The sequence below is a fragment of the Mobula birostris genome, chromosome 3, assembly GCF_030028105.1.
Source record: "Mobula birostris isolate sMobBir1 chromosome 3, sMobBir1.hap1, whole genome shotgun sequence".
Classification (NCBI taxonomy): Eukaryota; Metazoa; Chordata; class Chondrichthyes; order Myliobatiformes; family Myliobatidae; genus Mobula; species Mobula birostris.
In genome coordinates, this window is record NC_092372.1 from 180,130,279 (window position 1) to 180,157,614 (window position 27,336).

Genomic DNA, 27,336 nt, shown 5'->3' on the forward strand with positions numbered 1-27,336 from the left:
TCTTAACATTGTACGCATGCTTTTATGCATTGAGTTGCTGCCACATGATTGGTTGATTAAATATTTGCAATAACAAGGTGTACAGGTGTACATAATAAAGTGGCCATTGAATGCATAAGATTGCAAAGGGCATTGATTGGTTAAATCATCAGAGTCTGATTTCTTTGGGCTGAAATATCAAATACCAGAGGGCATAGGTTTAAAGTTGAGGGGGTAAGTTTAAAGGGAATGTTCAAAGAAAGGTTTCTATTGTCTAAAAACAGCATTGCAGGTACCTGGAACATGCTGCCAGGGAGGGTCGTAGGAGCAAATACAATAGTAAAGTTTAACTGAGATTTAGACAGACAAATGAACTGGCCATGAAGAAGAGGGATACCAAGCACATACAAACACAGAGAAGAGAGGATGTACAGGAGCAAGATATACCAACTAGTGGAGTGCTGTTACAGCAACAACCTTGCACTCAACGTGAGTAAGACGAAAGAGCTGATTGTGGACTTCAGGAAAAGTGAGACGAATGAATACGCACCAATCCTCATAGAAGTAGAGAGAGTGAGCAGTTTCAAGTTCCTGCATGCCAAGATCTCTGAGGACTTAACCTGGTCCCAACATATCGATGCAGTTATAAAGAAGGCAAAACAGCTCCTATACTTCATTAGGAGTCTGAAGAGATTTAGTATGTCAACAAATACACTGAAAAACTTCTTTAGATGTGCTGTGGAGAGCATTCTGACAGGCTGCATCACTGTCTGGTATGGGGGGGAAGGGGCTACTGCACAGGACAGAAAGAAGCTGCAGAGGGTTGTAAATTTAGTCGGCTCCATCTTGGGTACTAGCCTATAAAGTACGCAAGATATCTTCAAGCAACAGTGTCTCAGAAAGGCAGTGTCCATTATTAAGGACCTCCAGAACCCAGGGCATGCCCTTTTCTCATTGTTACCATCAGGTAGGAGGTACAGGAGCCTGAAGCCACACAATCAGCGATTCAGGAACAGCATCTTCCCCTCTGCCATCCGGTTCCTAAATGGACATTGAATCCGTGAACACTACCTCAGTTTTTTAATATTAATTTTGTTTTTGCACGATTCAATATACATATACTGTAATTGATTTACTTATTTATTCTTCTAGATTATGTATTGCATTGAACTGCTGCTGCCAAGTTACATATATATGTATATATATCCTTCATATCCCACTTTCAGGAAGCTATCAGGAATGACAGGGCCAGAAGCTAGGACAATCCTCACTTATCAAGACACATAATTCTTCATGAACATAATGTGGCAAGAAGCAGGTCAAGTCAATTCACAGATTATTCAATGCAAAACAACACTAAACCAAGGAACAGGGTCACTGACAGAAATATCTGCATTTTCACAATTATACATGTACTGATGACAAAAGACAGTGCCAATTTTACAGGAAAGTGATGGGGAGCTGTGATATTTTTGCCGTCATTGAAATTGCAAATGTCAGACTAGTATATCCCATTTTAGCCCGAAGAAGCTGCCAAGCAGAAACAAAGGCACAATATTACTTCTGTGTCTTCACACTCATCCCTTATGTGAAGTTTTAGAAGAATTCATAAGCTCTGACAAGAATGTGCGTTCCACAGCAATTACCATCTAGTAAAGTGGCTAGAGACAAATATGTTAACCAATTAGGAATCATGATATCAATATCAAACCAAATGAAAGCCACTAAGGCTGACTTTTGAAAATACTCACCTGTGATTTAAAAACAACTAGACCATAGAATCCTGATAAGAAAGCAGATTATAAGACAAGATCATAAAAGATAGGAGCAGAGTTAGGCCATTCAGCCCACCAAGTTTGCTCCATCATTTCATTACGGCTGATCTATTTTCCCTCTCAATCCCATTCTCCCACTTTCTCAACCTTTTATGGCCTGACTAATCAAAAACCCATCAATCTCTGCCTTAAATACATGCAATGACCTGGCACCACAGTCACTTTGGCAATGAATTCCACAGATTCACCACCCTCTGGCTAAAGAAATGCCTTTACATTGTCATTCTAAATGGATGTTCCTCTATTCTAAGACTGTGCCCTCTGATCCTAGACTCCCCAACCTCTCCACATTCACTCAGTTTAGACCTTTCAACATTCGATAGGTTTCAGTGAGAACCCCGTCGCCCCCCCCTTTCTTCTAAATGCCAGCAAGTATAGACCCAGAGCCATCAAACACTCTTCATAGCATAACCCTTTCATTCTCAGAATCATTCTTGTGAACCTTCTCTGAACCTTCTCATACGTTCTCAGATAAGGGGCCCACAATATTCCAAGTGAGATCTCACCAGTGCCTCATAAAGCGTCAACATCACACCCTTGCTTTTATATTCTAGTTCTCTCAAAATGAACGCTAACATTGCATTTGCCTTCCTCACCATAGACTCAACTTGCAAGTTAACCTTTACAGAATCCTGCATAACAACTCTCAAGTCCCTTTGCACCTCAGATATTTGAACTTTCAGTCTGTTTAGAAAATAGTCTACACCAGACAACCCCAATAGGCAGACCGTGAGAACCAAATGTCTGGACTGCGCCGACCCATTGGCACTTACGTGAACGCACCTGTCATAACATGTAAATAAAGCGCTCTGCTCTAATTTATTTTAACCTCATCCCACACCATACACTTGACCTACACCCCCATAGAGTGCGCGATGCTGAGTTGATTAAAAAGTGTGCAATTGATACGGTTGGCGAAGTTTTAAGTCATGATGAGAAAACGGTTGTGGAGCTATTAAAGAGGGTGCCATTGTCGGCTAACACGACAAGAAGAAGAGTAGAAGTTTTAGCGGAGGAGTGTTTTTCCAATCTACCCACTGACTACTTGGAGAAAGCAGAAGCCATATCACTAGCCAAAGACTCATCCTGTGACCGAACCGATATGGAAGAGCTATCTGTGTTCGCAAGATTTTTTGATGGGAAGACCTTTCAGGAAGAGCTACATTATTTGCTTCCTCTGGCTGGGCACACAACTGGGGAAATAATTTTTAACAAATTGACATAGCTCTTTGAGAAGAATGGCTTGGATGTGAGCAACATTGTGTCCGTTGTCACCGATGGGGCTCCGTCGATGGTGGGACAACACAACGGTTTGGTAAGCAGGTTTGCTGCTGTTAACCCAGCACTCTTGGCATTTCATTACATTATTCACAAATAAGTGTTGTGCACTAAACTGTGTGGGGAAATGAAAGAGGCGATGGATACTGTGACGAGACTGGTAAATTTCATTCGTGAGAGTTCTAGTCTGCAACATCGCCTTTCAGAGCATTGCTGGAGGAAAAGTCAGCGGAACACAAAGATCTTTTGCTACATAATGATGTTCACTGGCTGAGCAAAGGCCGTGTGTTGGAGAGGGTGTGCGACTTGCGCGATGAGCTGGTGTCATTTTTATCCAGCCTGCAGAGCCAAAAAGCCCAAGGATTTAAGAGGTTTTTAAGTTACAACAAGGCGATTCACATGTTCTTTTTTTGTGTGACATCATATCTCATCTAAATCAACTTCATCTGCAATTACAAGGCAACAACCATACCGTTGCAGACATGTATGAGGTGATTGAAACTTTCCAGTCAAAGCTAAGCCTTTTGGAGAGAGACATTCACGGGAGAAAGTTGCACTTTCCACATCTGCAGGAGCATTGCGAGAAGAACGAACTACGGGAGGATCCAGTGATGAAGGATTTCGTGACGAGTGTCATGAACCCCGTGAGAGGTTGAAAAGGACCAGCAGAAATGGAACACACCTGGAGTCTGGTTTACTATAAATTGAGACTATATTTATTACAACTACAAATTAATATAATTAAACTGAATAATACAATACAGGTTATAAACCATTCCGTAAATGTGTGTGTGGATAAAAAAATAATAGTCCAGGAGGAAGATATCAATCTTACTGTGAAAGGTAAGTTTGAGCAGTTCAGTTCACTTTGTGTTGCGTGGAGTTGTGGAGTTGAATTGATGGGGGGGGGGAGAGAAAGGGGGGGAGAGAAAGGGGGGGAGAGAAAGGGGGGGAGAGAAAGGGGGGGAGAGAAAGGGGGGGAGAGAAAGGGGGGGAGAGAAAGGGGGGGAGAGAAAGGGGGGGAGAGAAAGGGGGGGAGAGAAAGGGGGGGAGAGAAAGGGGGGGAGATATATAGATATATATATATATATATATATATATATATATATATATATATATATATATACACACACACACACAAATAATTGAGTTGATGTTCAAGTTGGCAGCTTTAGTTGTTCTTGCTTCCGAAGTCTTCAGAGTCACTTGGTGTGACTCCTACACAGACACAGATGGACAGAGCCCCTTCTAGGGAACGGTCTACTAAGCCACGGCACGGGTTCATCAACAGCGGACCCCCACAGGCAAGCTCTTACCCGCACTGGTAATCACGGGTCAAAATTAATCAGTCTGTCGCCTCCACCCTCGTGGTGGTCTTAAACTCCACCAGTGGTTTCTCGGGTAGCTTCCGCAGTTCTCTCGTGTCGTGTCTCCTCTGCCGTTATCAGACCGAAGGATCCACTTTTTATAATCCATCCAAAATTCCAGTGTCCGTTACCTCAACCGCTCTGAGCTGTTACCATGGTGACTTTCCAGCTCGTGCCGTATTCTCTCTCTCCTTTAATGCCTCCTTGTTCATTAGACTGCTGAACTTTCTAGCAGTTTCTCACCTGCGTGGCACGAGCCTGGTAGAAATGATTTGAAGGCTCCCCTAAACTCTCAGATGACATCCTCCTCTTCCTGAGACAGCCGTTCTCCGTTTTGGCAGATGCTCAGTGGATTGCAGAGGCCAAAAGGCTGGTGAGGCAACTCTTCAGATGGAAGTCTTGAAAATGGGAACATCTGATTTGTTCAAAGCACAACACAAAGACCTTGGGGCGAGTAACTTTTGGATCAACGTGGTTCCCAGAGCTCAATTCAAAAACACGAGAGCAATTGCAATGCTCCTACTCACACTGTTCCCCTCCACATACATATGTGAGTCATCGTTTTCTTCAATGAACTCTATCAAGAATCAGGACAGAAACAGACTCTCCAATACACATCTTGGCCAGTGCCTCAGGATTGCCACAACAGAATACAGGCCCAACATCAGAAGGATTGCCTCATTCCCGCTGTCACTTCTCTCACTGATTGGTGAGTGAATCAATTTACTTTTGTCCATTTGTCAATCTTATTGTGGTATAATAATATCACAATAACAATAATACTGATAATTTCATTTATAGCTACACTTCATACTTCAAATGCTAAACAGCTTAATTAAAGAGAACAAATAGATTAAATGAGAGAACAGAAACAGTGGAAAAGGCAGTACTACTAAAACTCATTGTGTGGAAGAGAAGTGGTGAAGACTACCATGTTTACAGTGTGTGTGTATTTTAAGTCCCAGATGAGTTCTCAATGTGACAGCTGATATTTGTGATAGCTAGAGTCATAATTAAATGGTTGGTTTTGGACTTATATTGTTTCAAGAGTGCATTTTTTTTTCTTGTGTGACCCACAACACAGGCTTTGAGAATCCCAGGCCTAAATTATTACTACTACTGCTACTACTAGTAATAATAATAATAATGGTAATAGCAGCAACAACACCTGCCCATTAAACAACTTATTGGTACAATGAAAAAAAATCCCTGGACATTTTGGCCCTTGGCTTGGCATGCTTGACATAATTTGGCCCTTGTGGAAAACTAATTGGGGAACCCTGGTCTACACTTTTGTTCCATCTACCAAAGTGCATGAGAATATATTTCCTGACACTGTATTCCATCTGCCATTTTGTTGCCCATTCTCCAAATCTGTCTAAGTCCTTCTTGCAGACTCCCTTCCTTCCTCAATATTACCAGCCCCACCTGTTAAACTGTTCTACTGTTACCAAACAACTATTTGGGTTGTTTAAGTATAGGTTCTGAAACATTTTAGTGAGTGACTATTCAATTTAATTAAACCCAAGTTGATAGATCTCAAGAAAGGTAGCTTAAGCAAAAGAACATCATGCAAAAACTGTACAAATAATGAAGGAATACTCTCCATTTCTGTCTGGTTCAATGCAAGTTTATGGCCATCTGTGGAATATGGGCCATCAAACAGGAAAGATAACCTTGGAAATACAGTATTTAGTTAACAGTTTTAAGCATTAACAAGTATTCTGAGGTGTCTCACAGGGTGGATTTAAATAAAAATGCTTAAGGAGGTTTTAGGACTCCTTACTGAAAGTTTGATAAAAGAAGCTGGTTTGATTGAGCAATGAAATCCAAATCAGGGCTCAATCCAACAAGATCCTTGCTCTATAAGTGATGATAGTTTAGAAATAGAAACAAAAGTATTTAAAATATTTTGCAATTTCATTCACTGTTCTCTACATCAAAAAACTAGCAAAGGATCAAACAGTCATGGCTGTAAGGGTTAATAACAGAGCAGCTGGTATGAAGGTTTTTCATTATCAATTCTGTACTGACAGATCCATCACAGATTCTACAATGACACCCTTGGGCTAAACTGTCAAATACTATTAATAGTAGAGCAAGAGTTCAATATCACTAACTCACTTCATCTTTGGTGAACAGTGATTATAAATAGAGTTGTTCCTGAAAAAAAATGTACTATTTACAGAAATTGTTCACTATTGTGAACTATTCTGTGCCAGCATAAAAATTATGGGACACATTTGGAACCTGTAAAGTGAAAAGCTTACCATGATGACTAGGAAAGACCCATCGTGAAGAATCACGTTAAACATTCTTGTTTAATGCTATTGGTGCTTATGAGCCACAGGGCAACAAATTTCATTTATACTGCTATGATTCATCATACACCAGGAGAGGATAGATATTCTCAAAAAAAAAATCAAATCATTTAGATGTCAACCAACTGTATCCCCATATTTCTCTTACCTTCTTCCCACACTGAAAGCAAAGGAATAGGGCTCTCCAGACTTTGCCCATGAACTGTCTAATTAAATCAATGGTCAGTACCCTCATCCAGGGCCTATCAGGAAAATCAACAATAACTTTTCATCCCCTCCTCTCAGGATTCTAAATGTCCTTTCCATGTTAAGCAGCTATTTTCAACCACTTCTCAAATACATTGGTCTATCCCTTCAAGCCATCCCATAAAGCGCCGATTCATTACTGTGCTCTTGATCTCTTAATCCATGTAGTATGTAGGACACCCTATTTTCAAAATCACATCTGCTGGGGTTGCATGTTGCAGTGCCAGGCACCTGGAACAAACCAGAGCTCTTTGCTGGCATTCTCACAATAGTCAATAGAAGTCAGCATTTACAGAGCCAAAAGGTGAAAGTTGACATTATGGGTGTGATATGTGTTGTAACTTCGTGTTTACTTTTCAGTGAGGCAAACACATATCACATGATAGCATGATGATCTATACAATTCATGTATTTATACATATAAATGGTTTCAGTCCTTAACGTCCTTGCATTACTTTCATAATATCAGTAATGCTCTTTTCTGCTGGCTTGGTTGGAGCAGTCAAACTTCAAAGCAAATTGTATGCCTTTAAACCCAATACACTCAGCAAACATAAAAGTTGCTGGTGAACGCAGCAGGCCAGGCAGCATCTCTAGGAAGAGGTGCAGTCGACGTTTCAGGCCGAGACCCTTCGTCAGGACTAACTGAAGGAAGAGTGAATAAGGGATTTAAAAGTTGGAGGGGGAGGGGGAGATCCAAAATGATAGGAGAAGACAGGAGGGGGAGGGATGGAGCCAAGAGCTGGACAGGTGATAGGCAAAAAGGATACGAGAGGATCATGGGACAGAAGGTCCGGGAAGAAAGACGGGGGGTGGGGGGAGGAACCCAGAGGATGGGCAAGGGGTATATTCAGAGGGACAGAGGGAGAAAAAAAAGAGTGAGAGAAAGAATGTGTGTATAAAAATAAGTAACAGATGGGGTACGAGGGGGAGGTGGGCCATTAGCACAAGTTAGAGAAGTCGATGTTCATGCCATCAGGTTGGAGACTACCCAGACGGAATATAAGGTGTTGTTCCTCCAACCTGAGTGTGGCTTCATCTTTACAGTAGAGGAGGCCGTGGATAGACATGTCAGAATGGGAATGGGATGTGGAATTAAAATGTGTGGCCACTGGGAGATCCTGCTTTCTCTGGCGAACAGAGCGTAGATGCTCAGCAAAGCGGTCTCCCAGTCTGCGTCGGGTCTCGCCAATATATAAAAGGCCACATCGGGAGCACCGGACGCAGTATATCACCCCAGCCGACTCACAGGTGAAGTGTTGCCTCACCTGGAAGGGCTGTTTGGGGCCCTGAATGGTGGTAAGGGAGGAAGTGTAAGGGCATGTGTAGCACTTGTTCCGCTTACACGGATAAGTGCCAGGAGGGAGATCAGTGGGGAGGGATGGGGGGGACGAATGGACAAGGGAGTTGCGTAGGGAGCGATCCCTGCGGAATACAGAGAGAAGGGGGGAGGGAAAGATGTGCTTAGTGGTGGGATCCCGTTGGAGGTGGCGGAAGTTACGGAGAATAATATGCTGGACCTGGAGGCTGGTGGGGTGGTAGGTGAGGACCAGGGGAACCCTATTCCTAGTGGGGTGGCGGGAGGATGGAGTGACAGCAGATGTAAGTGAAATGGGCCAGATGCGTTTAAGAGCAGAGTTGATAGTGGAGGAAGGGAAGCCCCTTTCTTTAAGAAAGGAAGACATCTCCCTCGTCCGAGAATGAAAAGCCTCATCCTGAGAGCAGATGCGGCGGAGACGGAGGAATTGCGAGAAGGGGATGGCATTTTTGCAAGAGACAGGGTGAGAAGAGGAATAGTCCAGATAGCTGTGAGAGTCAATAGGCTTATAGGAGACATCAGTGGATAAGCTGTCTCCAGAGACAGAAAGATCTAGAAAGGGGAGGGAAGTGTCAGAAATGGACCAGGTAAACTTGAGGGCAGGGTGAAAGTTGGAGGCAAAGTTAATAAAGTCAACGAGCTCAGCATGCGTGCAGGAAGCAGCGCCAATGCAGTCGTCGATGTAGCGAAGGAAAAGTGGGGGACAGATACCAGAATAGGCACGGAACACTCAGCAAAATTGGCTTTTGCTTCAAAATGCTGTTCAATTAGCTCAGGATACAGGAGTCAGTTACCTGCTGAGCAGTCGAACACATCTATCTTTCCAACGTAGCCAACCATTTCTATTTTTTTTTGTGATTACTATCACTGAGTATTCATCATTTCTAAACCCAAACATTCTTCAGTTTTCCGTATTTTTTTTAATATAAACTCAATCACGTCTTCCCTTCCGAACAAGACACTTTTTTTTAAAAACGTGACTATTCCTTTCTGCAATTCAACAGGTCGGCAGCCCTCTTGGGCTCTTTTTAAAAGTATCTCATTACCATTGTTGTTTTGTAACTTCAAACATTGCATTCAAAGGAAGATACAGGAGTCCAAAATGTGAGTCTAACATTGTACTTACTTTTAAGTGAGGTGTGCATGTAGCACGATGACATATGTAATGTATTTATACAGCTAACCCATAATTATTTACTTGAACAAGAATACTTAATCATGTGGGGTGGAGACCTTGCAGCAGGACAGAGAGGGAAGAGGATATGGAGGTACACCATACAAGTATGGAGGGGAGATGAAACCAGGTGGAGAAGGATGAACAAAGGAACAGAAAAACTAAGTGAATGGTCAACTGTGATTAAGCTTAAGGAAATTGAGTGATTCTCAGATTCCTGTAAATAATGGATTAAGTACCAACCATCACACAACAAAGTTGCTGGTGAATGCAGCAGGCCAGGCAGCATCTCTAGGAAGAGGTACAGTCGACGTTTCAGGCCGAGACCCTTCGTCAGGACTAACTGAAGGAAGAGTTAGTAAGAGATTTGAAAGTGGGAGGGGGAGGGGGAGATCCAAAATGTCAGGAGAAGACAGGAGGGGGAGGGATGGAGCCAAGAGCTGGACAGGTGATTGGCAAAAGGGGATATGAGAGGATCATGGGACAGGAGGTCTGGGGAGAAAGACAAGGTGGGGGGGGGGAACCCAGAGGATGGGCAAGGGGTATAGTCAGAGGGACAGAGGGAGAAAAAGGAGAGAGAGAGAAAGAATGTGTGTATATAGGTAAATAACGGATGGGGTAAAAGAGGGAGGTGGGGCATTAGCGGAAGTTAGAGAAGTCTATGTTCATGCCATCAGATTGGAGGCTACCCAGACGGAATATAAGGTGTTGTTCCTCCAACCTGAGTGTGGCTTCATCTTTACAGTAGAGGAGGCCGTGGATGGACATGTCAGAATGGGAATGGGATGTGGAATTAAAATGTGTGGCCACTGGCAGATCCTGCTTTCTCTGGCGGACAGAGCGTAGATGTTCAGCAAAACTGTCTCCCAGTCTGCATGCTTTCTCTGGCGGACAGAGCGTAGATGTTCAGCAAGCGGCAGACTAGGAAACCGCTTTGTTGAACACCTACGCTCTGTCCACCAGAGAAAGCATGCAGACTGGGAGACCGTTTTGCTGAACATCTACGCTCTGTCCGCCAGAGAAAGCAGGATCTGCCAGTGCCCACACATTTTAATTCCACATCCCATTCCCATTCTGACATGTCCATCCACGGCCTCCTCTACTGTAAAGATGAAGCCACACTCAGGTTGGAGGAACAACACCTTATATTCCGTCTGGGCAGCCTCCAATCTGATGGCATGAACATCGACTTCTCTAACTTCTGCTAATGCCCCACCTCCCCCTCGTACCCCATCTGTTATTTATTTTTATACACATTCTTTCTTTCTCTCTCTCTCTCCTTTTTCTTCCTCTGTCCCTCTGACTATACCCCTTGCCCATCCTCTGGGTTCCCCCCCCCCCCACTTGTCTTTCTCCCCGGACCTCCTCTCCCATGATCCTCTCATATCCCCTTTGCCAATCACCTGTCCAGCTCTTGGCTCCATCCCTCCCGCTCCTGTCTTCTCCTATCATTTTGGATTTCCCCCTCCCCCTCCCACTTTCAAATCTCTTACTAACTCTTCCTTCAGTTAGTCCTGACGAAGGGTCTCGGCCTGAAACGTCGACTGTACCTCTTCCTAGAGATGCTGCCTGGCCTGCTGCATTCACCAGCAACTTTGATGTGTGTTGCTTGAATTTCCAGCATCTGCAGAATTCCTGTTGTTTAAGTACCAACCATGTCTGTGTATCTTGTGAGAGACCGCAGTGTGTTTGAATAATGTCTCACAGCTACTTCTTTGGAACAAGATAAGGTTAAAATCACACAGATCCATATAATCTGTCTCCTGATTTTTCACGGCTTTTGGTTTCGACAAAAGGTGGTACCTGATGGAAATTAGACAAGACATTCCTTTCTTAATTAAAGCATAAATTGGTGGATGTTCTTACTTTTGTAATTAAGTTTTGGCTCCAACAAACAAGGTAGGACATTCCTTTCTTTAATTAAAGTGGCTGAAGTGTCTATCAAACTGATTGTTCTTTTGTATCAATAGTCCATTGACCTGGCTAGAATGTTTATCAGACTGATTGTTCTTTTGTATCAGTGTTCTTATAAATTATAATAGTTCTGGAAGGCAAACAGTAAACTTGCTGAACCACCGGAGGGATGAGAACGCTTCTCCCCTGATGACGGGACGAAGTTCACTCCCCAGCTGAGCTCGAAGAAATAAACGGGTGAAAAGATAAGAACGATCTTTTGTGCTGTGGTTATTTGGTCCGGCGTTTTTTTAAGTTTACAAGTGTGGCTGGGAGGAGACCACCCAGTTGGTGGGGGAGGGGTGTGGGTTACCCAAAATTGTAAAATTCAATATTCACAATATCAGATTGTGAGCTACCCAAGCAAAGTACGAGCTGCTGTTCTTTCAGAGTGCAACTGAGCTCTCTGTATTGATCAAAAAGGCTGACAACAGTTGGAGAAGGATTGGGAAGGAGAGTAACAGTGACACAGAAGTAGAAGCTCCAGGATGCCACTGTGGCCAAAGCACAGGTCAGATCCTTCCGCCCACTGGCCCATACCAACCTGGATGCCCGAAGCTCATCCTGTTTGCCAGTGTTTGGCCCAAAGGTGTTCAGCATAATGGTATGTGCTTTGATTCGCCAGTGGGAGGCAGCCACATTGTGACACGAATGCAGTGTAATAGAATAGAAGAGGTGCACATGAGCTTCTGCCTTACTCTGAAGGGCTCCTCTGGTCCCTGGATGGTGGCAAGGAAGATGAAGGGACTGGTGTAAGGATCTCCTACAATTGCATAAAAAATGCCAGGGGATGAGGCTGGATGAGTGGACCAGGGAGTCATTGAGAGAGTGGTCCATGCAGAAAACAGTAAGGAGATGGACACTGTGGGTGTGGGCAGAGAACCCAGGGGAAGATATGATTAGTAGTGAGTTCATGAAGAAGAGCTGTACTTGAGTGCTTGTGTGTGGGGTAATCTGGGCTAACAAGAGCAGTCATTGTGGACACCGTGGCTGAGGCTGTATTGTGGTGGGGGCAGTCACAGTATTAGTAAGGTCTAGCAAATCCTGCTCCATGAGCTAGCAGACTACTTGGATCCTACCATCTCCCTCATCTCATGCTATTGGAGATGATGAAAACTGCTGTCTGCCCCTTTCTTTGCTTGACTTCACAACTGTCTGTAGCCTAGTGATGTCTCTACAGCTACAAGCTCAATGGAAGTTCTCAATGGCTGTTGCGGCAAGAATGCTGGCAGAGGACAGAGATTTGCACCAGTTCCCAGCACAGCAGTGCTGCCAATAACACAGTGCCATGTTGGCGAAGTTATAATTGCCCCTTTTAACACCAGTTCCATTTGCGCTCTCTTTGCGGGATGACATCCTTAGGGCTGGACTCTCTTGGCTGCGCTAGATGGAGTAGGTCATTCTTGGTTGGGCTCCGGACATTTTTCAATTTTCTTATCACCCTTCTATTATATATATCAAAGTGTCTTTAACACCTTTATATGTTTGAATTTTGGACTTTAATCGACAGAAATGTCTAGACTAAGAAAGGCATTAGCTGAAGGCAAAGAAACGGGAAGAAGGAAGGTACTTTCAAACAACCTAAACAGCCTCAACTTACTTTGCAAGCTATCTCGAATTTATTGGATGAAAAACTCGACAAGAGATTCGCTACATTGGAAGTAATGTTGAAGGAGATTCAAAGTAAATTGAGAGCACTTATAAAAGAGAGCGAAAAACAACAATGGCAAATTCCAGAGTTTACTGAAGCGGGGAAACAGAGGGATTCCAGAATGAACTCTTTGGAAAAGAAATTAAATTTGACTACTCGTACATTGGAGCAGTATAAAGCCAAGATTACTGATTTGGAGAATTGTAGTCGCAGACAGAATTTGCAAGTAATAGGACTCAGTGAAGACACTGAGAGTGGGGACCTTACTAAATTTTTTTCCTCAATTCTTAATGGAAGTCTTTGGCTCGGAAGTCTTCTCTTCTCCTCTGGTACTCGATCGCGTGCATCGATCGCTAAAATCAAAACCTTCGAAAGAGTTACATCCGCGTCCTGTAATTCTCCAGTTTCACTATGTGAGTACTAAGGAGCACTTAATTCGATTTCCTTGTCGGAAAGGAATTATTGTACATCAAAATCTTAAATTTCACTTGGTTGAAGATTATTACCCTGAGGTATTCCAAGAAAGATCACGTTTTAAATCGGTGATGTCGGAACTATATCAAAGGAATTTTCAACCAGCGCTGTTATACCCTGCCTGCTTAAGAATTGTTTTACTCAATAATTAGTTTAAATGGTTTAAATCCGCGGACAACGTACAACAATTTCTCGAAGAACATTCCTTGAGCTCAGATGTTTAATTAATTTACCGTTCCTTTAAGTTTGTACACACCTGCTTTATTAGTTAATAACCAGCTTACAGATTCGGACATTTTACGTTTGTAGAGCTTTGGCCTTGGGCTGAGTCTTCTGGCACTTTGTTTTCGTTTATGTCTGCTCTATGTTAATATCCCTTTTCTTTTCCTTGATTATTTTATTTTTCTTTTATTTTTAAATGTCTATTTTAGAAAATTATTAAGACTCTGACTTGGTGATTATTTGATTTTTCTTGAAATATTATTAAGATTGTACTCTGTTTTATTTCTTAAGACCAGGTCTTTTAAAATGGTCTGTAAAGGGCTGTTTTTTTTTCCCTCTAACTGTGTTTGGCATTCCTTTGGCAATGTTTAGACTATGGGTGGTTTTTATTTTACTTTTTAGAACTGGAGACTTCCTGTCAAGCGAGATGGGGATTGGGTGGTTCTTAGATAGTTTACTGGTTGCCTATTGGCCAGGTTTCAAGGCTTTGTGGGGGCAAGGGGAAGGTTACTTTTACTTTAGTATTTTTTCCCCCACTTGGGTTGACTTGAAACTACAAAAATGTCTGCATTGTCATAACTTCCGGTTCCTCTTTAAACTTCTGTTCCTCTTCCTGATTCGTGAGTTTCCTGTGCAATTTGGTTAACCCTTGACTTACCATATGGTTTAAGGAAAATGGGTATTATTATTAACTTTGTTTCATGGAACACAAATGGTTTGAATCATCCAATAAAACGGAAGAAGAGTTTAAAAGTTTTTCCATAGATTGAATGCTCAGATTATTTTTGCACAGGAGACTCGTGTGAGGAAGGAGGATAATCACCGATTTTTATAGGTATTGGAAAGAGCATCAGTTTCATTCAAACTCATCGACCAAAGTGAAATGTGTTTCCATTTTTATAGATTCTTCAATCTCATTTGTTCATTATGATATAATCTCAGACCCATAATTACTGGTATACTTAATAACCAAAAAGTAGTTTTGGTTGATGTTTATGCACCAAATATTGATTATCCTGAATTCTCTAAGCATTTATTTGTATCTCTTCCCAATTTAAATAAATATATGTTAATAATGGGCGGTGAGTTTAATTGTTGTCTGAATCCTATGATGGATAGGTCTGCGTCCAATCAGGCACTTCCAAACAAATCTGCTATTTTGATTAATTCCTTTTTAGTTGACTCAGGAATTTTGGACACTTGGAGGTTTCTACACCCTAATGATAAAGAGTTTTCTTTCTTTTCTCATGTATATCATAATTACTCTAGAATCGATTACTTTTTTATTGATTCTCGATTAGTTTCATTTGCCACTACCTGTGAGTATGATACAATCACCATTTCCGACCATGCACCTTTGAAATTATCAATTAAATTTAGGGATGCAATTTTTAGTACTAGACAATGGCGGTTCAATTCTATTTTGCTTCAGAATTTAAATTTTGATAATTTTATTAAAGAACAGATTGCATTTTTCTTTTCATCTAACTCAAAGGAAGAAATTTCCTGAGGGATATTATGGGATACCTTTAAAGTATATATTCGTGGGCAAGTTATTTCGTACTCTGCTGGAGTGGAAAAAAACGTATTAATAGTGAAATACATACATTGGCTAATAAGATTAAAGAAATTAAAAAATATTCTATTGCTCCTAATTTGGAGCTTTATAAAGAGAGAGTTGAACTTCAGATGCAACATAGTTTGTTATTAACAGCCCCGCCCCCATTGAAAATCAATTACTTAAATCTAAGAGTCAATTTTACATACATGGTGATAAATCAGGTAAATTACCGGTTAATCAATTGAAAGCTGCTTTGGCGAAACGTCAGGTTAATACAGTTTGTAGACGGGATGGTAATTTGACAGTTGACCATGACGAAATTAATATTTTCAAAAATTTATACCAATTTATATTAATCAGAATTTCCTGATGATCCTACCATAATGCATGAATTTTTAAGGAAACTAAATATTCCGAAATTACCAGCTGATGAATGTTTAACATTAGCTGCACCCATTACTGAAGAGGAAATAAAGAAAGCAATTGTTTCCATGAATTCTGGTACAGCACCTGGCCCGGATGGGTATACAGTTGAATTTTATAAATCTTTTTCAGACGTACTTTCTCCCTGGTTATGTAGAATTTTTAAAAGATGCCTTATCTGTAGGTAAATTACCACAATCCTTTTATGAAGCATCTATCTCATTAATTCCTAAAAAAGATAAAGATCCCACTAAATGTGCATCATATAGACTATATCTTTGTTGAATGTGGATTCTAAAATCTTTTCCAAAATATTAGCAATTAGAATAGAGAAGGTACTACCACAAATTGTCTCTGAAGATCAGACAGGATTTATTAAAAATGATTACACATTTTAATGTTAGGAGGCTAATGAACATTTTATATACTACTTCAGTTAAAACTACAGAATGTGTTATTTCACTTGACACTGAGGAGGCATTTGACAGACTTGAATGGGAATATTTATTTGATATACTTGATAAATTTAATTTCAGCTCAAAATTTATATCCTGGATTCAATTGATACATCGTACACCTCTGGCAGCTGTATTCACCAATAATTACAGACCCCGTTTTTTTAGGCTTTCTCAAGGTACTAGACAGGGCTATCCTTTAAGCCCTTTACTTTTTGATATTGCCCCGGAGCCCTTGGCAATCGCTGTTCGTGATTCACCTAATATATTTGGCATTATTCGTGGGAATGGGACGCATAAAGTATCACTATATGCAGATGACCTGTTACTATATATCTCTAACCCAGAGAAATCCATTCCTGCAGTAATAACACTATTTGCTCAGTTTAGTAGTTCTTCTGGTTATAAACTGAATCTTAATAAGAATGTGCTTTTCCCATTAAATACGCAAGTTCCAATTTATAGACAATCACCATTTAGATTAGTTACTGATTATTTTACTTACTTGGGTGTTAAAAATTTCTAAGTAGTATAAGGATCTATTTAAAGTTAATTTTTTACCCTTAATTGATCATGTTAAACAACTGTTTAATAAATGGTCCCCAATGTCCTTATCTTTGATTGGTCAAATTAATACCATTAAGATGATTATTTTACCTAAATTTCTATATCTATTTCAGGCGGTATCAATTTTTATCCCTAAATCTTTTTTTGATATTATTGATTCTAAAATTTCTTCATATATATGGCAGAATAGAAATCCCAGGTTAAGTAAGAAATATTTACAGAAATCAAAAAAAGGTGGTTTGGCTTTGTCGAATCTTAGATTTTACTACTGGGCAATTAACATTCGATATTTAACGTTTTGGACACAGGAATTGGATGAAACTCAATGTCCACGATGGATAAACCTCAAGCAGGAGTCTGTACAGGGATTTTCACTGACTTCTATTCTAGGAGATCCGGCTGGTGGCATAGTGGCATCAGTGCCGGACTTCAGGACAAAAGGTCCCGAGTTCGAATCCAGCCAGCGACCTCTTTGGAAACTCACCCGGCAGAAGGCAATGGCAAACCACTGCTGTAACTTGCCTCGTATGCGGTTCCCCACTACGTCAGAGGCGCATGGAGGGAAATCGTCTGCAAACTGGAGAAACTCCGGATGCGACATACCTTTCCTTTCCTTCTATTCTAGGAGCTGCGCTTACTAAATTGAATAAATAAATGATAAATCCAATAATTAAATATACAATACAAATTTGGTTTCAATTTTGTAAAGTCTTTGGATTGAACAAATTTATCCTGTCAAGTTACATTATATCTAATTTTTTTCTTTCAACCATCTAGAATTGATCAAGCTTTTCTTCTATGGAAAACAAAGGGAATAACATGTTCTCGTGATTTATTCATGGATGATTGTTTTATGTCTTTTGAACAGTTGTCTAATAAATATAATTTGCCTAGATCACACTTTTTCAGATATATACAGATTAGACACTTTTTGAACACTACGTTATCTACCTTTCTGATATCGCATCAAATTGAAGTCACAGAAAAAAATTTTAGGTTTAAACCCCTATGAGAAGAGTCTAATAGCAATTATTTATGATCTGATTACGAAAATACATCTAGGTACATCTGATAAAATTGAGAATGAGTGGGAAAGGGAACTTCAAATACCTTTATCTACAGAGAAGTGGGAGAAAATTCTTCAATTAGTCAATACTTCCTCAATGTGTGCCAGGCACGCCTTGATACAATTTAAGGTGGTTCATAGGGCTCTTATGTTCAAGGGTAAGTTAGCTCGTTTCTATTGCCACATAAATCCTGTTTGTGATAGATGTAATTCTGAGGTAGCTTCCTTGACACATGTTCTGGTCTTGTCCTCTTCAAGAAAAATATTGGAAAGATATTTTTGATATTATTTCAGTAGTTCTGCGTATTGATTTTTAACCTCAACCTATTACTACAATTTTTGGACTACCAGTGATAGACCCTAGTCATTTATCCTTGTCAGCTTATCGTCCAATTGCACTTGTTACATTAACAGCCAGAAGATCCATTTTATTTAAATGGAAAGATTCTAATCCCCCACTACATTTCAATGGTTTTCTCAAACAATAGCATGCCTAAACTTGGAAAAAATAAGGAGTGGTACTATGGATCCTTCGGTTAAATTTGATGAAACTTGGAGGCCATTTATTCAATATTTCCATATGATGTAAGTTGACCCTTTCTAAATCCTGTGTAGTAATTTTTTGTTCATGTATAGAGGAGGAGAGTTAACAACAAATAATAATTTTAGCCTATGTAATATGACAGCCCAAGCTTCATTTTTTTTTAAGTTTACTTGTTTTTTTTTTTAAGTTTAGGGGGTTTCTTTTTTTCTCTCATTATAAAATATCTTTTTCATAGTCAGTTACTATGAGATTGAGAGGTTAAACTATATTTGAAATCTGTGCTTGCACATGTTAACTGTTATTATTGTAACCCCGATCTCTATGTATCATTGTAATCCCGATCTCTATGTATCATTACTATTATTGTTATGTTTATTAATCTTGAAACTTAATAAAAAGATTGAAAAAGAAAGAAAGATATCCTTAGGGCTAAGCAATATACGAGGGTAGAGCATTCATTGCTCACAGTGATCTCCTCTACCATGGAGAGACCAGACATAATGGAAGTTCACCACTCTAATTTTAAATAAATAATCTGGTCGATTGTCATACAAAGCAAAAGGTGGGGGTCTTTGTTCCATGATAAATTCCTTGTGGTGCTCAGACTCATTGTTACCCCCATCTGACCTTTGTCTGTACGGAGGATAACTCTCCTGGTAAGTAGAATAGTCAGAACTTTATCATTAGCTGTTTCAGGTAGCACTAGTGGTCCCAACACATTGAACCCCTGCTATACTACATTTAGGACTGCCTACCTTTCCATGCCTAGACAGCATTTCAAGAAATATGATCACTCAGTTGTCTCCTCCTACCTTCGTTCAGGTAGAGGATGAAGAGCAAGGTTCTGGGATGATGACAACAAAGAGGTGGTCACGAGATGCAGAGAAGCGGCTATGGAATTACTTTGAGTCAGTGGACCGGTCCATGTAAAAGGACTCAGAAAATCTGAACAAATACACCACGATTGTCATGGACTTTATAAAAACAGTCAGAGATGAGTGTGTCCCCACAAAATCATTCAGATCCTTCCTCAACCAGAAGCCCTGGATGAGATCCAAACCTGCTGAGGCCAGCTCAGTGACATTCAGGTCTGGCGACCAAGTAAAATACAAGAGGTCTGGGTATGATCTCCAGAAAGACCAACATGTGCAAAATGGCAATTTGGAACCAAGCTTGAATCACTGCAGGATGCTCATCAGCTGTGTCAGGGCTTAAATGCTATCACCTCTTAAAAAGTGAAACCAAGCGACATAGGTGACAACAGGATTTCACTACCGTATGAGCTTAATACTTTTTATGCTTGCTTTGACCATCAAAATATGGAGGCATCTTCATAAACTCCCACATCCCCCTAAGACTTTAATCTCCGAGGCCGATGTGAGAGCATCCTTCTGGAGAGTGAACCCACGGAGAGCATCCAACGCATATGGGATACCTGGCTGAGTACTATAGACCTGTGTTGATCAACTAGCTGGAGTGTTCACTGAGATCTTTAACCTCTTGCTTCGGCACTCTGAGTTATCCTCGTGCTTCAAGCAGGCTTTAATTATACCGGTACCCAAAAAGAATGTGGACAATGATTACTGTCCAGTACCACTTACGTCCACTGTGAAGAAATGCTTTGAGAGGTTGGTGATGAAACACATCAACTCTTGCCCAAAATGCAACTTGGATCCACTCCAATTTGCCTACAGTAACAGGTCAACAGCGGATGCCATTTCATTGGTCCTTCACTTAACCCTGCAATATCTGGACAGCGAAGAAGCATACATCAGGATGCACTTCTTTTACTACAGCTCAATACTCAATACAAGCATCCAGGAATGCTCTCTTCTTGCAGTTACCATTCGTAAGGAGGTACAGGAGCCTCAGGACTCACACCACAAGGTTCAGGAACAGTTATGATCCTCATCCATCAGGGTCTTGAACCAGACGGGATAACTTCACTTGCCCCAACACTGAACTGTTCCCACAACCTATGGACTCAGTTTCAAGGACTCTTCATTTTATATTGTCGATATTTATTGCTTATTCATTTATTATTACTTTTTTCCCTTTCTTTTTATATTTGTAGTTTTGTTGTCTTTTGCACATCAGTTGTTTGTTCATCCTGTTGGGTGCGGTCTTCCACTGATTCTACTGTTTTGTGTATTTACTGTGAATGCCCACATGAATCACAGGGTTGTAGATGGTAACAAATGTACTTTGATAATTTTACTTCGATCACTAACCCACTTCTTTCTCACTTCAGTTCTTTGCTTATTTAAGCACAGTACTGCACTGCAAATCTAATCTCAAGTTAAGAATCCACTCTAGCATGATTGCATTCCACTTCTTAAATTTTGTCCCATCGCAACCCTGATGTTACTATCTATAAGCAGCATTGAAAACTTACAGCACAAGGTGGACAATACATGGTCCTTTCTGTCTGTATTGAGGTTTAGCCCTTCGTTTGAGGCAAGGTGAGTTGGGAGGAGAGAATCAGAAAATGGGGAGAACGTTTCTTAGATGCTGACAACTCTTATTAAGCTCTGGTTCAATCAGAGCTGACCTCTATGTACCTAGACTAAATGTCAAGTTTCAAATCCAAACTCAGATCACAACAGCCTTCTAAAACAGTACTTTAAAAATAAGTTTTCAATAAAACAGTATTTTTTTAAAAATTCCTTAATTCCCACTACCTTAATTATTTTCCAAAATATACAATGAGTCTGCATTCCACAGCACAGAGGCATTTGGATCACGATTGCACCCATCTGTACCAAAGGTATATACCCACATTACATCCACAGTCTTCTACGCCTTTCTCATGCTTGTCTGGATTCTTGTTAAATGGTTGGGGAATGGTTGGGGGCCTCATCACCACGTCAGGGAGAAATCTGTTCACAGCTTTACTGTGCATTGCCTCCCTTAGGACTTTAAAGGATGTGACCTATCTATACCTTGACATTCCCACTTGAAATACTAGCTGTCCATCTATTGAGAAAAACATAGCAGCAAACAAGTCAAATTAGCGGTTAAGCTTACTTACTTGTTAACTTGTTATGACTCAGCACCAATTGGGTTATGTTGGAAAGAGTAACTGCAATAAAACAAAAAGAAAAGATGTAATACAAGTTAACATAGAACATTATAGTACAGTGTCAAACAGGCCCCTCAGTCTATGATGCTGGAATGAATTAATTAAGCTAATAATCCAATTACTCTACTCCCTTCTCTCTGCAAATGTACGATAACCCTCCATTCTCTGCATAATGAAGTACCTCTTGAATACAATGGATTCTGGTTAATAAGCGTCATCCTCAAGTAAAGAATCATATGTATAGCGTGAAATTTGTTGTTTTGCAGCAGCACATTGCAATACATAATTTACATATTTAAAAAAATTATTATAAGTTCAAAGTACACCAAAAAAAACCTTTCCCGGTGATATAACGAATAAACTCTTCTTGGGCTTCCAACCAGATACAGGTATCAATTATAACTCTGCCATTGTCATCAAGGACGATGGCTGGACGTGACTAATCCTGTGGTATTTGTACTCCTGTAGTTCGTCCCTCCTGGCTGGTTAGTCCTCATCCAATCAGATTTCCACTCTCCCACATTGGTTACAATCAAATTCCAGGTCTTACTTAGAGTGAGACCTTTGCCTCTGTTAAAATTCCTTTCCTCTAGTTTCAATAGATTTCTTTACCAGACAGTAGCAAAAAGCTATTGTCACAGCACAGTAGTTTTGAGCCATAGTCAATCCTATAGCCGCTCGCAATTGCCACAAATGTGAAAAAAACAAATCAAATAAACAAAAAGTGAAGAAATAACACACAGAGCATTAAACATCAAACCGCAGAGTCCCCAAAAGTGAGTCCACATCCAGAAGCTGCTGAGGTGATGGCACAGGAGCAACCAATTCAGTCAGTTCAGCGCTGTCTCGATGGCTGCAGGCCACGCTGAAGCACCTGGATCGAATAGCGCAAATAGTATAGCACGTTCAGCGTGGGGAACACTAAGCATCAAACCACGGCCTAAAGTGAGTCCACAGCCACAAGCCACAGGGCAATCAAACCTTACAGCATGGGACCCAAAACTCCTGCACCTTCTATCAGTAGCAAGAGGGAGACCAGTCAAACGCAAGCAGATGGCACTGAACACCGATTCATTTTCAGCTCTCATCCTTGTCAATTTTAATCTTGTTCGATGTTTTTATCTGAGCAGAATAATGAAGCCGACCAAGGGTTCATATTCCACCATTAGCAATCAATGCAATGTGAACCCCCAGTGACGGCTGTAGTGGCATTCCAAGCCACATCCTCCACAAGATAGGATAAGTGCCAGACCGTTCAGTCAGCCCAAAACTACATTTATACAGGGGAAATTACAGACTGCAATCAATCACAGTTCAGAATAATAATAATAATAATAATAATAATAATAAGTACAAGGATATTTAGAAGAGTATCCAGCAGTTTCCTAGGCTGTCTGCAAGATGTTGCCATTGGTCACGGGCATCATCTTGCCCTAAAATTAAGAAATACAGTGGATTCCAGTTAATTGGACCATCAGTTAATTGGGATAGCTGCTTACTCGGGACGACTTTTAAAAAACAAAAACTAATTCAGACATCCCACCCTGCAAAAGCTCATTTCAGGGAGGTAGCACTATCAATTTGCGGGAGAGGTGGGATGTCTGCAATAGAGTAGCTCCTTAGCAACTGGCCAGCTAGTTTAAATAACGTTAGCTATGCTAATGAACGAATGACACCTGTTAAACTTACCTCAACACATCTTTTACAGTCTTAACCCACCATGGGCAATAGAAAGGTCACTGTTGCAAACAGTGCAGCAAGCAACACTATCATTATTTTGACCCCTATTAGGCAGGGTATGCTTTAGTGTAGACTGGGGTGACGTTTCTTCTTCTTCTTCTTCAAAAAGCGGCAATATTTGTCACTGATATTTGGATAGAAATATCCGGCAAGACAATTCAAAACAGCTTTGCTCAGAACTGCAGTTTCAAGCATTCAGGCTTGGAGATGCCAGAAGGGAAAATAAAATAATTTTACTACTTCAGCAAGTTGGGAACTATGAAGAATCTGAAGGCATCAACAATAATCTTGAATGTGACAATGAAAATAAAGATTGACACTTCACATTATGGATCATATACAAAAAAATAAAAATCAAAGCAATAGTGATAAGCATGGACGCTGAAAAAGCATTTCAGTCAGTTAATTGGAATTTTCTTTACAGAGTTTTACATAGATTTGGTTTCCATGACACAATTATTAAAACTATACAGGCACTATATGACAACCCTACTGCAAAGATTAGAATCAATGGATATTTATCAAATAGTTTTACCCTAGAAAGGGGCACGAGACAGGGTTGTGCATGGTCACTGCTACTCTTCGCATTATATCTGGAACCATTAGCTCAACACATCAGACAAAATGAAGATATCAGGGGAATTACTATTAAAGGGACAGAGCATAAATTGGCCTGTTACTCGGATGACATTTTGATCTATCTAGGACAACCAACAGACTCTTTACCTAAATTGATGCAATCCTTTGAACAATATGGTCAATTATGAGGATACAAGATCAACATAGATAAAACCCAATTACTTTCATATAACTATAGCCCACCAAGAGGAATTGAAAGTAGATATCCCCGGGCATGGCAAACAGAGTCTGTCAAATATTTGGGCACCATTATGCCAAAAGATTTGGCAAAATTATCAGAATGCAATTATCAGCCTATATATAAAAAAATTAAGGAAGATATAACAAGATAGAACCCAGTTCCTTTTTTCAGTCTCAGTTCAAGGATTGCATCCATTAAAATGAATATACCGCCCAGACTATTATATCTCTTTCAGACCCTACCGATAGAGATTAATCAAAATCAATTCAATAAATGGAACAAAATGTTATCAAGATATATGGGGCAAGGTAAAAGGGCTAGAGTTCGTCTCAAAACTTTGCAATTAGCCAAGGAAATGGGGGCGGGGGGAGGGATGGGGCCTACCTTCTCTTAGAGATTACTATTTTGCAGCACAGTTGAGAACTATGATATGTTGGCGCAACCTATGATACGACGCTCAATGGAAAAAACATTGAGGAGGGGATACTTCCCATCCCCATACAGGCAACTTTGGCTGATAACAACCTACAAAGGTACATAAATACTATTGATAACCCATGGGTCAAAGGAACTCTTAAAATACGGAAAACTATTATAGAAGAATATAAATTAGAGGGAGATATTGCAATTCTTAAATGGTGTGCATATGACTCGGATTTTACACCAAATAAACTGGATGCTAGATTTAAGGACTGGACAGCTGAAGGAATAACAGTTCTTTGCAATATAATGAAAGAAGGAACACTGTTCAGTTTTGAAATGCTCAAAGAGAAACACTTATTAGAAAAACAAGACTTTTATCGATATTTACAGATGCAACAGTATGTTAACAGGATGATTAAAAATGTAACCAAGGCAAGTACATGTTTGATAGAACTATTTAGAAAAGCATATAATTCAGATAACGGTAGTAGAGTCATTTCAAGTGTGTATAAGGGTTTGTTAAATCTTAAAACACATTCGACTTCATACATTAAAACAAAATGAGAAAAGGAGGAGGGATAATTATATCTGAGGAAGACTGGACAATAATATGGAGATATCAATGGAAGTGTACCAGTTCACAGAAATGGAGGGAGTTCGGGTGGAAAAACTTGATAAGATATTTTATTACACCCTCTCAGAAATCCCATTATGATAGTAACCCCCCTTTTGCTGGAGAAATTGTGGAAATCAAAATGCACACCATTATCATATTTTCTGGGAATGCCCTGTTATCGAAAACTATTGGAGTGGGATACTAAATGCCCTACAAGACATCATTAAATGTGAAATACCCAAAGAAAGTAAGACCATATCCTTTGGGTATACAGGTGTCCCCCACTTTTCAAACATTCGCTTTACGAAACCTCACTGTTACTAAAGACATACATTAGTTACCTGTTTACGCTAACAGAAGGTGATTTCACTGTTACGAAAAAAAGCAGCACATGCCCCGAGCAGCCGCTTCTCCCCCGAATTTGGAATTGCATTCTCACCGGCATTGCTTAAACACATGTCTGTGAGCAGCCGTTAACAAGATGAGTTCTAAGGTATCGGAAAAGCCTAAAAGAGCTCGTAAGTGTGTTACACTTAGTGTAAAACTAGACATAATTAAAGTATTTCAATCGTGGTGAACGAAGTAAGGACAAAGTGAGTTTGGCTTGTGGAAGTTGACGAAGATGATGTTGCAGAAGTTTTGGCATCCCATGACCAAGAACTGATAGATGAAGAGCTGATGTAATTGTAAGAGGAAGGGATAAAAATCCAAACTGAATGCAGTAGCGAATGGACTGAAAGTGAAGTCGTCCAGGAACTGAACGTGAGATTTTCGCTGCAATGACAAAGTACAATTTTAATTTTGAAAGGGTACGTCAGTTTAGAGCATATTTGTGAGATGGTTTGAGTGCTTACAAAGAACTGTATGATAGAAAAATGCATGAGGCTAGCAGTCAAGCATACTGTCGTTTTTCAAGCCTTCCACATCAGCCATAGCAGATGACGAACTTCGACCTTCGACATCGAGGCAGGCAGACATAGAAGATGTCCTGCCTGCCCTGATGGAAACAGACGACGTTCCACCACCCCAACCCCCGGGCCGCGGACAGATACCGATTCGCAGGGAATGCAGCGGTAGCCGGGAGTTGTGTCACCTCTGATCTGGGCCGACATTTATGTGCTGGGTGGCACCTAATCAATTAGCTTATTTATTTCCGCTTTTTTCTTAAAGATGTGCTGGGTGCACCCCGGACACTGCTGTACCCCTGCATGCTTCGCGGCAATGTATCGGTCGGCGGCCAGGAGGGTGGGGGCCACTGCACCACCCCAACCTCCAACGACTCAGCCAAACACACCATCATCAATGTGCTCGGTGCTGTCTTTCCAATTCCGGTAAGTGATACTACACTGAACATACATTATTTCTACTTTATATAGGCTGTGTATTTTTATGCGTTATTTGGTATGATTTGGCAGCTTCACAGCTTAAAGGTTACTGGAGAGAGTGTTTTTGCCGAGAGCACTTGCGTGAGATTTTCGCTATGGAGAACAGTGCAGGCAATGATTGTAGAGAAGTATTTCTACTTTATATAGGTTGTGTATTTATCATATCATTCCTACTTTTACTATATATGTTGCTGTTATTTTAGGTTTTATGTGCTATTTGGCATGATTTGGTAGGTTATTTTTGGGTCTGCGAACGCTCACAAATTTTTCCCATATAAATAAATGGTAATTGCTTCTTCACTTTACGACATTCCGACTTACGAACCGTTTCATAGGAATGTTCTACCTTCGGATGGCGGGGGAAACCTGTATACCTCAAGAATGGTTGAAAAGATATAAATATTTAATGAATATACTGCTGGTGGCTGGTAAAAAGAGCCCAACTTTAAACACATGGATGGAAATTACAATGGACATTTACAAAATAGAGAAGATAACAACATCCCATAATCGTAAGTTGAAACAATTTGATTCATACTGGGAAAAATGGTTTAACTACCTAACACCTCATAGGCCTGATTTTATTCTCACAAATCAATGAATATGTTGTAAAAGAAAAGAATCACTCCCTTCTTGTACATAGTTTTCTCCTTTTGCTTGTTCTTTCTTTCCTCTCTTTTCTATAAGCGTATACCTCAGATAAATATTACGTGGAGATTCGTGGCAAATATGACTATATGATATATATGTACAATATTTGAAATACATCTTATGGAAATGTTTGTTTGATAATGAACTTTAATAAAAAAATAAGTTACAAAAAAAGATTGAGGATG

At 40.3% G+C, this 27,336-nt stretch overlaps 1 protein-coding gene across 4 annotated transcripts in view; it reads right to left on the reverse strand.

Moving 5' to 3' along the window:
* The window catches only part of rsu1 (Ras suppressor protein 1), a 176,804-nt gene that overhangs the window by 140,177 nt on the left and 9,291 nt on the right, over window positions 1-27,336 (reverse strand). For all 4 annotated transcript variants that reach the window (XM_072253783.1, XM_072253784.1, XM_072253785.1 and 1 more), the window contains exon 3: window positions 21,466-21,516. In XM_072253783.1, coding sequence (XP_072109884.1) covers window positions 21,466-21,516 — 51 coding nt within the window. The remainder of the gene's footprint in view (window positions 1-21,465; window positions 21,517-27,336) is intronic.